The sequence below is a fragment of the Crinia signifera genome, chromosome 2 (assembly GCF_055691185.1).
Source record: "Crinia signifera chromosome 2, ASM5569118v1, whole genome shotgun sequence".
NCBI lineage: Eukaryota > Metazoa > Chordata > Amphibia > Anura > Myobatrachidae > Crinia > Crinia signifera.
The window spans coordinates 312,186,824-312,201,743 of NC_139218.1; the positions used below are offsets into that span (position 1 = coordinate 312,186,824).

A 14,920-nucleotide genomic window follows, 5' to 3' on the forward strand; every position below is an offset into this window, starting at 1 on the left:
TTTGCACTTGTATATTCAGTTATGTTTACTAAATTGTGGCGTTTTTAAGGCCGAAGATAAATCTGGGTTTGCTTGCGGGCTTTAAACCTGTAATACTACTGTATGTAGTTCCAAATCATGTACTTAATTTAATAGTATTGCTGTTGTATATGACATGGGCAAAATGGCAGATAATCAGTGGCTTTAAAAAGCTGCCATTTAGTAAATAAACCCCTTGATCTCAAATATATACAGTATATATTGGTTATATGCAGTTGATGTGGGTCTTGTCGATCCTGGTGGCTGTCACTCCCTACAGTTCTGTATATTCAGTAATGATAATAGATGCAACTTATTTCTGAAACTGTGGTAAATATTTATACGTCATCATATCTCCAATCATCTCTTTATTTAAATTGTAGGTTTACATGTTAAACAATGGTGTTTTATAGTTAACTTCTACATTTTACAATTTGTGTAATTATTTTTCTAAACACACATACATTTAAGTTTCAAGCTGGTAACCACTTAAATTCTTTTTTCCATATTTTAGAGGCCACAAGAAGAAAAATATCCTGTAGGACCTTGGCTTCTGGCACTGTTTGTTTTTGTTGTCTGTGGATCAGGTATGAATAAAAAGCAAGCATAGACCAAGGAACGATATAATAGTATATTAGCCATCATTCTATAGGAGTTATATATTGAGTTCTTCAGGAAGCAAGCAATTCATAATAAGGTAGTTGCTGAAATAAGTTAAAAATGACTACAGGTTGAGAATCATTATCCAAAATGCTCGGACCAGGAGGATTGTGGATAACGGATTATTCCGTATTTCAGAATATTTTTATATTTCAATGATGTATCTTGAGGTATCTTGTATTTATGTTGTATAAGCACATCCAACACATGAAATGCACACAAATATATTTTAATTGTGCATAAAACAAACTTTCAAAACATGAAACAAGGTTTGTGTACTATCTCAGGTACTGTGCTTATATCTTGAATACCAAGCAATAATTTTCTTGCACATAGTTAGTGCCAGTTACATATCATGTCCTCAGTAGTGCTGTTACAGATGTCCCCAGTAGTGCCAGTTACATATCATGTCCCCAGTAGTGCTGTTACAGATGTCCCCAGTAGTGCCAGTTACATATCATGTCCTCAGTAGTGCTGTTACAGATGTCCCCAGTAGTGCCAGTTACATATCATGTCCCCAGTAGTGCCAGTTACATATCATGTCCTCAGTAGTGCTGTTACAGATGTCCCCAGTAGTGCCAGTTACATATCATGTCCCCAGTAGTGCTGTTACAGATGTCCCCAGTAGTGCCAGTTACATATCATGTCCTCAGTAGTGCTGTTACAGATGTCCCCAGTAGTGCCAGTTACATATCATGTCCTCAGTAGTGCTGTTACCAGTGGCGTAACTCCCGGAGGCAATGGAGACATTGGCCGCCGGGCGTTAGCCACTAGGGGGGGCACAGAGGAGCCAGAACCAGGCATCTCCTGTCCTTCTGCTTCTGCAGTGAGCGGCAACGCAGAGCAGTCACAGCAGGAGAGAAGGAGCAAGTGCAAAAATTAGGGGGGCAAAACTGTGGGAGCCCAGCCAGATCAAAGTCAGCAGCACTTACAGTCACTGCTGCTACGGCAGCCAGGTCCTGTGTGCACTCACTGCAGGCATGAAACTGAAAGTAAACACAATATCATTTACTTTCAGTTTCTTCCCTGTAGTGCTGTCCGTGCACCCGGCAGCCAGATGAAGATGGGGCTAGTATTCTCAGCCCCTGACACCCCTCACCAGCCTTTCCACAGGGTTTAATAAACCAGTCAGCAGGCTGAGGCTCTGGAGGAGCTGGACAGTCCGAAAAGGGGGCGGGGCCAAACGGCAGGCCCTCAGGATGAATGGTGAGTGTGACAAGGTGCACTCTATGTATTTATTTATCTGTGTAACTATTGTATTATATATGTGCATTGGTGTGACTGGCTGTGAATAGGTGTGTGAATGTATATGTGCATTGGTGTGACTGGCTGTGAATAGGTGTGTGACTGTATATGTGCATGGGTGTGACTGTCTGTGAATAGGTGTGTGACTGTATATGTGCATGGGTGTGACTGTCTGTGAATAGGTGTGTGACTGTATATGTGCATGGGTGTGACTGTATATGTGCATGGGTGTGACTGGCTGTGAATAGGTGTGTGACTGTATATGTGCATTGGTGTGACTGGCTGTGAATAGGTGTGTGACTTTATATGTGCATGGGTGTGACTGTCTGTGAATAGGTGTGTAACTGTATATGTGCATGGGTGTGACTGGCTGTGAATAGGTGTGTGACTGTATATGTGCATGGGTGTGACTGGCTGTGAATAGGTGTGTGACTGTATATGTGCATTGGTGTGACTGGCTGTGAATAGGTGTGTGACTGTATATGTGCATTGGTGTGACTGGCTGTGAATAGGTGTGTGACTGTATATGTGCATGGGTGTGACTGGCTGTGAATAGGTGTGTGACTGTATATGTGCATGGGTGTGACTGTCTGTGAATAGGAATACTGTCCCCATGTTAGCGGTTAATAGATGCTGGGGGGGGGGGGGGGGGGGGGGCACTGCAATCTTTGTCGCCTCCGGGCACCTGGTATGAACTTACGCCACTGGCTGTTACAGATGTCCTCAGTAGTGCTGTTACAGATGTCCCCAGTAGTGCCAGTTACATATCATGTCCTCAGTAGTGCTGTTACAGATGTCCCCAGTAGTGCCAGTTACATATCATATCTTCAGTAGTGCTGTTACAGATGTCCCCAGTAGTGCCAGTTACATATCATGTCCCCAGTAGTGCTGTTACAGATGTCCCCAGTAGTGCCAGTTACATATCAGGTCCTCAGTAGTGCTGTTACAGATGTCCCCAGTAGTGCCAGTTACATATCATGTCCTCAGTAGTGCCAGTTACATATCATATCCTCAGTAGTGCTGTTTGAGATGTCCCCAGTAGTGCCAGTTACATATCATGTCCCCAGTAGTGCTGTTACAGATGTCCCCAGTAGTGCCAGTTACATAGCATGTCCTCAGTAGTGCTGTTACAGATGTCCCCAGTAGTGCCAGTTACATAGCATGTCCCCAGTAGTGCTGTTACAGATGTCCCCAGTAGTGCCAGTTACATAGCATGTCCTCAGTAGTGCTGTTACAGATGTCCCCAGTAGTGCCTTTAGCAATATATATATATATATATATTTTCACTTTCTGAAATGTATGGTATTTGGATAAGGGATACTCAACCTGTATATCATACAGTTTTAGATAACTACATATACATTATAATGTCGGATAGCTCTTGTATAGGTTTAGCTGCAGTATTATGCCAATGTAATGTTACAATCTGCATACTGTTGTTTATATGTCATCCAGTTATTCTATATTTCATCTGTGGTAATTCTATTTGTTGGATATAGCACTGGATACAAATCCCACATATGATTAATGTTTATCTTTTTTTATTGAAGTATCCTGCATAAAGGCCCTTATTCTAGTTCGTGCGGTACGGCCCGCGTGCGGCCGTACCGCCGATGTTTTTACACTGCACATGCGCAGAGGTCAATCTGCGCATGTGCAGCCCCCTTCGCCGCAGACGTATTTCGTCCGCCGCAAAGGGGGCGTATAGGGGCGTGAGAGGCATCATGCCCTCATTTCCCTATGTGTACGCCCCGCGTTTCATGGGCGTTCCCATGCAAACGCGGGGCGTATGCATGGTAATGAGGCCATGACGCAACTCATGGGGGCGGAAAGCTGACGTCGCCGGATGTCAGCTTTCAGCCCCCATACAAGCTACCACACGGACGATTGTCCGTGTGGTCTCAGCTTGCGGGAGCTGCCGCGGCGTGCGGACCTGCCTTCGATGGTCGACGACCATCGAATGCAGGGGGCAGCTCCCACCATGGTGGAGGCGTACGCCTCCACCATTTTTATGCGGATCGCCAGCCGTCCGTGTACGGACGGCCGTGGCGATCCGTAGGGTGGGCGGGGATTGGTTTGTGCGGCCGGAGCCCCGTGTGCGGCTCTGGTCGCACCAACCAGAATAAGGGCCAAAGTATGGGTACTTTCCATTCATTGATTGATACAGCACACTGGTAATTTGGGTCCCCATTGTAAATCCTGTTTGCCATTGAATGTTCTGTATATTGGTGGCAATTAGTTATCTGATGAATGTCACTACATTGCAGGCTAGCTGGTATACTATAGAGTTAGTGTAGTGATTTTTATACCACAGGTTTACATGTGTGCTGTTAGACAGATTTATACCACAGGTTTACATGTGTGCTGTTAGACAGATATGTCTGTACTGTATCGCTCTTCTGAGCTTTAACTAGTCCAAATCCTTTAACAAAAAACTCCTGTTACTGAACTTTTGGAGGATACTATCAATATGCTTTGGCAAGTGTGTATTGGGGAAGTGGGATTGTACAGTGGATCAGAGCAATGGTACTTTATGGTTGTATGTATAATGTATAATTAACCTGCACAGTTTGCAAACTGATCCCTAGAGGAGGTGGTGGTGGGGCCTGAGGCCCTCCGGGGGTTTCTCATGCATCCCTGTGGGCCAGTCTAACCCTGCTGAAGAACAAGCACTGTTTATTTAATTGTAATTCCAAGGGGGAGATCATCCAGTATTTGATATAAATGCCCTAGCAGCTATGAGAACATAGCCAACCACATATTATCATATAATGGGAAATTACCATGTAAACTGCGTGATTCATTCAAAGCTGTCTAGCCATCATTTTGTGAATATCAGAGATGATAATATATACATATATCGCCCATAGTGCCTGAACTAGGCATGAATGTACAGCATTAGTGGTGAAAAATACATTTAAAATTGAGATTGAGCTATTGAGTAACGGGTATGGGTCATATGGTGGACATGGGGTTAGGTCGGCACATGGATTAGGTCGACACAGTAAACATGGACGGTAAAAGGGCACCGCGTGCCCTCTCTGTGCTTCGCTACGCTTGGCACACTATTTTATTCTCCCACCATGCCCTCGTGGATGGTAGGGCATGAAATACTGCCTGTCGGCTTAAAAAATAAAGTGAAAAACTCCATGTCGACACTTTGACTATTGACCTAGTCCATATCGACCTAGTGTCCCCGTCGCCCTAACCCCATGTTGACTTTCAGATGTGTCAACCTTGATGCACGTCAACCTTCAGTGGTCAACCCAATGCATGTCGACCTTCCTATTGTGGACATAACGACCCCATACCTGAGTAACATACTGTTTTTAGTGGATTTTTTTCTTTCTTCTTTTTTAAGATGAATGGTGAAGTCCTGTAGTGTGGGAGGCCGTTTTTTAATATCACCATTGCCACCATTGGTTAGTGAATGAAAATAGTGGGGTTATTCATTGTGATCCAACAATCCCACTATATCTGAATTATGGCATTCAGGCTGTCGAAATAAAAAGAAAAAAACCACCGGAGACCTCAGCAACACCAAAAGACATGTAAGACCACGGAAAACAACTGCGGTGGATGACAAAAGAATTACTTCCCTGGTGAAGAAAAAACACTTCACAACAGTTGGCCAGATCAAGTCAATTAGAGACTTTGGTATAGAGTATGTTTCAAAGTCAACAATTAAGAGAAGACTTCACAAGAGTGAATATAGAGGGTTCACCACAAGATGTAAACCATTGGTGAGCCTCAAAAACAGGAAGACCAGATTATAGTTTGCCAAACAACATCTAAAAAAGTATTTACAGTTCTGTAACAACATCCTATGGACAAATGAGACAAAGATCAACTTGTACCAGAGTGATGGGAAGAGAAGAGTGTGGAGAAGGAAAGTAACTGCTCACGATCCACAACATAACTCCTCATCAGTGAAGCATGATGATGGTAGTGTCATGGCTGCCATTGGAACTGGTTCCCTTGTATTTATTGATAATGTGACTGCTGACGAAAGCAGCAGGATGAATTCTGAAGTGTTTCAGGCAATATTATCTGCTCATATTCTGTTAATTGCTTTAGAACTCATTGGATGGAGCTTCACAGTGCAGATGGACAATGACCCGAAGCATACTGCACAAGCAAACAAATCGTTTTTTAATTCAAATAAGTGGATGTTATGCAATGGGCAAGTCAATCACTTGACCTGAATCCAAAGGAGCATGCATTTCACTTGATGAACACAAAACTGAAGGGAAAATGCCCCAAGAACAAGCAGGAACTGAAGACATCTGCAGTAGAGGCCCGGCAGAGCATCACCAGGGATGAAACCGAGCATCTGCCTGATGATGTCTATGCATTCCAGACTCGAAGCTGTAATTGACTACAAAGGATTTGCAATAACATATTAAAAAGTAAAAGTTTGATGTAGGATTGTTTAGTTTGTCATTCCTACACCGTTCACCTGATTTGGATGTAAATACCCTCAAATTAAAGCTGAAAGTCTGCAGTTAGAGCACATCTTGTTTGATTCATTTCAAATCCATTGTGTTGGGGTATAGAGCCCAAAATATGAGAATTGTGTCAATGTCCCAATATTTATGGACCTGACAGTAGAGGTCTCCATGGTTGCTTGAGGGAAGTCCCAGCGACGTCCCTCAGTATCGGGAGGAGATGCATATGTGTATACACACATGCAGCTCCTCAAGTCTAGTAGTCACGTACTGATGGCGTAGCACCGAAAACCTTTAATGGAAAATATGAATGACATCTTTTAATATATAATTTGGTAAATGCTGGAGTGGTTTCCCTTCATTTGTGCTGATATTTACACTGCGTTTTCTGTGATGGACTAGAACACCTATATAATATCTATTTGAGTGCCAGGCATTTGCTATATATATTAACACAATCCCTCATGAGTCCCTCTGACTTTTACCGCCTGATGTGTACCTATTATCCCCCCCCCCCCCATCCTCATGAATGCTTCTGACCATTGCCTCCCAGATGTACCCCTGACCCTTGTTCTGTGTGTGCTAATGCCCCCTACCTCTCCATGTGTGTCTTTGATATACCCTCCTGTATGTGCCTCTAATCTCCCTCAATTGTGTCTCCAACCACCTCACCTCACTTCTCCTATTTGTACCTCTGAGCCTCTTCCTCCTTATGTGTTCCTCTGACCCCCTCTCCCTATCTATTATTTTGCCTAGGCCACCATCCCTACTGTGCCTTTGCCCCTTCCCAAAGGCTGCTGGTTACTGATCAGAGGTAGCATGACGATAAATCTTTTAGAAAAGTAAATGTGTCTGATGTGACATTTCTTGAGGAGCTCTTAATATTGTATTACCATCTTATTGTATTACCACTATGCCATGTATGTGTGTTTGTATGTACAGTATGTATATATATGTGTCTGTGTGTGGAGATATATATATATACTGTGTGTATATATATATATATATATATATATATATATATATATATATCTCCACACACACACATATATTTGGACAAGGGTTAAATGATACTATAGGGTTAAATTGTCTGTTATAATTAATAACCTAATATACGTGTGAGGTTGGAGATTTTTTGGCTCTCATTGCAGTGCTGATGTTTGATACCGTTACAGTTGTGGTGCCGCTATTTAATGGAGATTTTATACTGACCTTATGAGTAGATGTTTTGTTACTGCTTCAATGTTGTCCGTAATTATTTCTTTAAAAAAATATCTTGTTTCATTTTCACTGTCACTATGTAGCATATAGTGAGTTTATTATATAGTGCACTTTATTTAGTAGATATTTGATGTTTTATTTATAAACATATTATCCATATATTAATTGAAGAGGCTGTGTCCTCTGGATAAGTAATGTGATGATGTCATGTCTGTGACTATCCCCCGGGACTCGTGCACCCGGCGTTTGATGAGCACCTCACACCTGGGTATTTGTGTGAGCCTAATGACAATGCATGTTTAGCATTGGAACGTTGCTGTGGAAATAAATGTTGCAGATTATATTGATGGAGTGCTGCTTCTATACTGGAATCTTATATATAGGCGTAGAAGGAAAACAAGCGGCGGCACTCAAGTGGGATTTTTCAAAAACGTGTAATTGGCAGAAAAATGCAGACCAACGTTTCGGGGATGAAACGCCCTTTTGTCAAGGTGTGGGTGTTCTCACACGTTTTTGAAAAATCCCATTTGAGTGCCGCCGCTTGTTTTCCTTCTATGGCTACACATTTGTCCCAGAGGGCACCAGGGTGTTCGACCAGCTGGGAGAGTGCCGGGCCGACACACCACGCTATATATATATATATATATATCTCCTATATATTTGGCTACATCTGTCACTCAAAGTGGGTGTCTGTGTCTATAACGCTTAATGTGTGATTGCCTTCATCTGTGCTGAACACCTTTCTGAGAAATTAACCTGTTTAAACAGGTGATGGCAATCATACATTAAGGGGAAGTCTAGAAACAGAGAATTGTGTCCCTCCTGGAGAGGGTCATGTTGGGAGGTATGTGACAGAGAACCAGCCCAGTGAGCCCACAGACAGTGCCAGACACCCACTGCCTTCCCATGTTGCCCAGCACTGCTACTCCACAGCCACCAGGTGAGCGCCCCCCTCCCGCGATTTGCGGCAAAACCTCCCCCCCGCGCGCCCCCCCTCCCGCGATTCGCGGCAAAAACACCCGCTCCCCCGCGACCCCCCCTACCGCGATTCGCAGCAAAAACACCCCCGCGACCCCCCCCCACGACCCCTCCCACAATTCGCGGCATAACCACCACCCCGCGGCCCCCCCCCCTCCCGCGAATCGCGGCAAACCCTCCCCCGTGACCCCCCCCCCCGATTCGCGGAAAAAACACCCCCCCGCGACCTCCCTCCCGCGATTCGCGGCAAAAAGAACCCCCCCGCGACCCCCCCTTGCACGATTGGCGGCACCCCCCCTGCGACCCCCCTCCCGCGATTCGCGGCACCCCCCCCGCGCAATTCGCAGCAGCCCCAGGATTAAATGGCACATGCAAAACACTGACATGGCTATGGTCGACAATGAAAAAGGTTGACATGAGTTTTTGAAGATTTATTTTTAATGTTTTTAATTTTTTCATATTCATTGTCATGTGTCGACATGGACACCAATGAAGTGGCACACTTATGTCAACATTTACATGTGTTGACCTTTCTGTGTTGATTTTTTCTTGTGGCGATTCGCGTCACACCCCCCCGCAACCCCCCCTCCCGCGATTCGCGGCACCCCCCGTGACCCCCCACCTCCCGCAATTCGCGGCAACCCCCCACCGGAACCCCTGTGAACCCCGCCCTCCCGCGATTCGCGGCAACCCCCCGTGATTCGCGGCAGCTCCAGAATTAAATTGCACATGGAAAACACTGACATGGCTATGGTCGACAATGAAAAAGGTTGACATGAGTTTTGGAAGTTTTTTTGTCATTTTTTGAATATTTTCATATTCATTCTCATGTGTCGACATGGACACTTATGTCAACATTTACATGTGTTGACCTTTCTGTGTTGATTTTTTTCTTGTGGCGATTCGCGTCACACCCCCCGCAACCCCCCCACCGGCGATTCGCGGCACCCCCCCCCTCCCGCAATTCGCGGCAACCCCCCACCGGAACCCCCATGAACCCCGCTCTCCCGCGATTCGCGGCACCCACCCCCCGCAACCCCCCCCCCCCTCCCGCAAATCGCGGCACCCCCCGCGATTCGCGGCAGCCCCAGGATTAAATGGCACATGCAAAACACTGGCACGGCTATGGTCGACAATGAAAAAGGTTGAACTGAGTTTTTGAATTTTTTTTTTTTTTTCATTTTTTGAATGTTTTCATATTCATTCTCATGTGTCGACATGGACACCAATGAAGTGCCACACTTATGTCAACATTTACATGTGTTGACCTTTCTGTGTTGATTTTTTCTTGTGGCGATTCGCGTCACACCCCCCCGCAACCCCCACTCCCGCGATTCACGGCACACACACCCCACCCCGTGACCCCCCCTCCCGTGATTCACGGCACACCCCCCGCGACCCCCCCTACCATGATTCGCCGCAACCCCCGCCCCCGTAACCCCCCTCCCGCGATTTGCGGCAACCCACCCCGCGACCCCCCTCCCGCGATTCTCTGCAATCCCTCCCCTCCCGCGATTCGCAGCATCCACCCCCCCTCCTGCAATTCGCGGCACCCCCCGCGACCCCCCTCCTGCAATTCGCGGCACCCTCCGCGACCCCCCCTCCCGCGATTCGCGGACACCTAAGTTGCAATACAGGGCATCTTTCATACAGTTCTAACCATATTTCTCATATACAAACGTTCACAAATTAAGGGGGCGCAGCCCCTTACGACGGTGTGAAGAGCGCCCGTAGGGCGCGATGAATCACCTAGTATATATATATAGTGCTATTTTTATTACGGGATGCAGTCACTAGGTCGACAGTCATTAGGTTGACCTTTACAGGTCCACAGTCATTAGATTGACACATGAAGTAGGTCAACATGCTCTTTATGTCGTCACATGCATTAGGTTGATATGAAAAAGGTCAAAATTATTTTTTCATTTTTTTTTCTTAAAAAGGTGTTTTTCATACTTTACTATCCAATTGGGCATAGAGTGAGGATATAATAATGTGCTGAGCACAGCGAGCCATGCAACGGGACATGGTACACGTATGCAGTGTCCATGTTGACTTAAATTGACATAGATGCAAACAACATGTAAAGCTCATGTCAACCTTTCCTTGTCAACCTAAGGCTTGTGTTGACCTAGTGACTATGTTGACCCATTTCATGTGTCGACATAGTGACTGTTGACCTATAGTGGTCGACCCTATGACCCATACCCTTTTATTACATTGTTTCTATGGTAACAGTATTCCTGTATCTAGTAGGATGATATCGGAGGTAGAGCAGTTATGGGCAACAGGCAGCCGGAGGGGAGAGGAGTGAGAGACTGTGGAACATGGGTTATTGGTGGCTAGGGAGTTTTGAGAGGATGTAGTTAATATACTGTAAAGCCACATGCTATTATCATTCTAAACATCAGATGTGTCTGGTAACCATATTTCGGTACTGCTTTCCTAGCACAGCGCCCACAATCTAGGTTGTATGTGTGGGGCTGATATCTCAAGCATCTCATGCATCTTATGTGTTTGTGCGGCATAAGATGCATGAGATGATGCGATCGACGATATCGACGAGATTTTTACATTGCAAGCATCTCATGCATCTTATGTGTTTGTGCGGCATAAGATGCATGAGATGATGCAATCGACGAGATTTTTACATTGGAATCAATGTAAAAAGGCCCCCAAACCCCAATTTTAATTGCTAATCCCCTTATGGGTGAAATGGCCCCCCCATTGTTAACGCCACCCCACTATTGACGCCAACCCGAAGCAGGGCGAGCAGCGGAGGTACGCGTCCTCCCACCTTTTCATACCCCCACTATCCACGTCGGCGTGGAGTTGATGTTATATAGTGTGGCGAGCGCAGCGAGCCACCGAGCCCGAAGCGTGGCGAGCGGACGCGGAATACATATGAATTAGTCCGCGTTCCCTTTGCGGGGCTCGCTGCGCTCGCCACGCTTCGGGCACTATATAAAATCAACTCCACAACGACGTGGATAGTGGGGGTATGAAAAGGTCGGAGGACGCGTACCGCCGCCCCTCGCGGGCTCGCTGCGCTCGCCACGCTTCTGGTTGGCGTTGATAGTGCTGGTGGCGTTAACAATGGTTAAGATCCATGAGATTAAAAAATCGGGTCCATCGCGTTGATTGTATACCTTAAACTTAAGGCATACAATCAATGAGACGGGCGCCGTGCTAGGAAAGCAGTACCCTTATTTCCAAGCAATGACACTTATGATATCAAGGCAAGGAAGAAAGGCTCATTTAGAATGAGTTCTCATGTTTTTCATTAGTTAACCTCTGGCACACAATCGGAGAGTAGAGGAAAGTGTAATGAAGGGACCCATCTGATATCTCACCATTAAAGATACTCCAGATTGCTAGTTTTTGCACCATAGGGCAGATTTATTTAACCTGGTGAAGTGTTAAAGTAGCCAAGTATGTAACTTGACAGCTAGGAGCTGATTGGCTGCTGTGTTATTAAGAGCCACTTTATCACTTCACCAGGCTTAGAACATCTGCCCCTTTGTTTTAATTTTGTATCTGCATACTGTTTTTTACAATTGAATATTTTATGAAACATAATTAGACAGGCAATATGTAGCCTCTGTAATTAAATCTTTGGAGATTAATAGCTTAGAAAACACTATGCTACTTTGCCCAATTAATCGCCTGAGCTTAATCTCTATAAGGTCTCATTACACAGGTCAAAATAGCATTTGCTGCCTAAAAAATAAACACATTAATGAATGATTACTCATGTATGCCATTATATTAAACAAAACATGATAAGTAGTTGGAATTATTTTAGAGCAAGTCAGTTAGGGCATGGCACCAATAACGCTAGTGGTCAAGTAATTACAGATCACCTATGTAATCCGTCTGCTGGGTACGAACTGCTTATTCTGGGGATTACTGCTAAGTGATTACTCACAAACAAAAAAAAACGCTTTTAACGTTTGCGAGATGTGGATCTCTCTGTTATGGCACGAGTAGCATATATATAAGGGATGTTTCCACTGAAGGCAAGATGTGAATTGTCAAAACTAAGCCGAGTCCACAAGCTGGCTGTTACCGCAGCACACAGGTGCCATGCTTGTATTTGGGTTATGGTATAGTGGATCTACAATGTCTATGTTGACCACTAAGGGTCAACAGTGACTAGGTTGACAACTATTAATGGTCAACATACCCTAGGTCAACACAAACGAAAGGTTGACATAATCATGGTCAACACAGAACAGGTCGACACAGGTTTTAATTTTTTTTTGACCATGTCAACCTATGTCGACATGGAAACAAAGCATAAGTATACTACATCCTGCTGTGTGTCGTAACGTGAATAAAGGACACGTGGTAACGTGGTGTAATATGAATCGTGGGCACTACATCCAGTGTAATATGAATAATATTGTGCTACTGTGTGGTGTAATTTGAATTGGGGCTACTATTGTGTGGCCTCGCCCCTTTTTTGTGGCATGCTCGCTGTCCCTTTATAAAATATGGGAGGGAGGTGCACATTTATAATTTTCAGGGAGGGCGCTTAACACCCTATCATCAGACCTGGGTGTGCCCGGCTCAAATCTAAATTGCACTGCAAAAATAAAGCTTTTCAGGTTTGAGCTACTGTACATGCACACAAAGCCAGTATTTAACATACAACAATGTAAATAAATGTATTTGAACCCCCTGCACTGCAATATGGTTTATCCACTTGTAAAGTACTTAACTTGCTGTTTTTTCTTTTTTGCTCCTAATTCTAAATCACCCTGACTGTGAGATATTATCCCTTATATGAAAACAATGTCTGGCTCAGTTGTACTGCAGAGTCAGCTAATGCACAAATCTTCCTGAAAATGGCAGTTTAATGTATGGTTGTGCAGTGTTCTACTGCACACCCATGTAATAATCCTAGTGCTTGCAGGCTTGCCACTGCGCTGCCCAACACTTGGTGAATGCTATTAGTTGGCTCACACTAGACAGCCTGTATTTAAGGTTTAGTGGCCCTCAGTGACTGCTTCCAAGCTGCTGCAATGAATCACACAAAATAGCTATTGTCAATTACTGTTCATGTGACAGGCCGCCGTGGTGATCCATGCAGAATTACAGTCATTTATGTAACGTACACCCAAAAAATGCAGTGTTGCTATTAAAAAAATGTATAGCTAACCTGAAATGTATATATACACATACATATATATATATATATATATATATATATATATATATATATATATATATATGCTTTTTGATTCTGTGTTCTGACCAAAGCTTCTCATTCTCATTTCTATTACAGCAATTTTTCAAATTATCCAGAGCATTAGGATGGGCATGTGAGACAAGAAAGAAGGTTCTGGACACTTGCCTTATTTTTGAGTCATAGAGGACAAAGCCACAGCTGTGAGTTGGTGGAAGTCTGGAGAAACCATAAATAATTTTGTGCCTACAGAATTTACCTTGAAGACATAGGCTCTTCTTCATCTTGGTGCATTAATGCTTCAACTACTGCTCCGAGGAAGGACTTATTTATTTTCTATAAATGTGTCGACTAAAGCACATTGGTTGACTGTCTCTATTTAATTACTGCAAGTTATTTGCCTTTTTTTATATCTATTTATTAACTATGGATGGTGAGCAGAATAGATGTATGTGGTTTGGGTGTTACATGAACACATTAGTGTTGTATTGAATATTTGCTTTTAAATAAAGAAAATTTCTTGATGTAATTGGTCTTTTTCTACAATACTTAAAAAAGAATGGGCTAATGCCAAGTTGTTCACAAGTACGTTGTGGTTGGATCTTGCATTTTTAGCTCTGGATCGTAAACGCAATTTGGCCGGAGGTTGACTAACATGATGCCGGCACATACAAAGCGTCCAAATCACATTTGACAGCAGCTCCGATGCAATGTGTTGTCCTGTGCGCCTCGCACTGGAGCCTGCGAGTTGCACTGGCTGCAGAAACGATCCCTTGGGTCGCGTCCGAACTGGGTATATCATATGCGGATATATCGTCTGTGAAAGGTCTGCAAGGTGGGGATCGCGGAATACTTCTCCGCTGGGAGAAGTCACCCTAATGTATGGCCAGCTTTAGTTTGTAGAATATTCATCTTCTGCACATTTTTGCCATTTTTATCGGTCATTAAACAAAACTTAAGAAACAATATGAAAATATCAAGTTAGCATTTCTCAGCATCGGCTGTCTGTTTGTGTCAATTTAAAAATGGTAAAGTTTCTTCTTGGACAGCAAAGTGGATTAGCTAAGTACCCTTGTCACATATGTTTATGGGATAGTCGGGCAAAACAAAAGCACTGGCAGCAGACAACAGTGTGGCCTCCAAAAGAAGTTCTAACTTT

At 44.2% G+C, this 14,920-nt stretch overlaps 1 protein-coding gene across 1 annotated transcript in view; it reads left to right on the forward strand.

The window, feature by feature from the left end:
* Nucleotides 1-14,290, forward strand: part of SERP2 (stress associated endoplasmic reticulum protein family member 2) — a 30,351-nt gene extending 16,061 nt beyond the window's left edge. The window contains exons 2-3 of the mRNA XM_083171214.1: nt 533-605; nt 13,861-14,290. Of these exons, the coding sequence (XP_083027340.1) occupies nt 533-605; nt 13,861-13,901 (114 nt within the window). The 3' untranslated portion in view covers nt 13,902-14,290. The remainder of the gene's footprint in view (nt 1-532; nt 606-13,860) is intronic.
* The last annotated feature ends 630 nt before the right edge of the window (nt 14,291-14,920 follow it).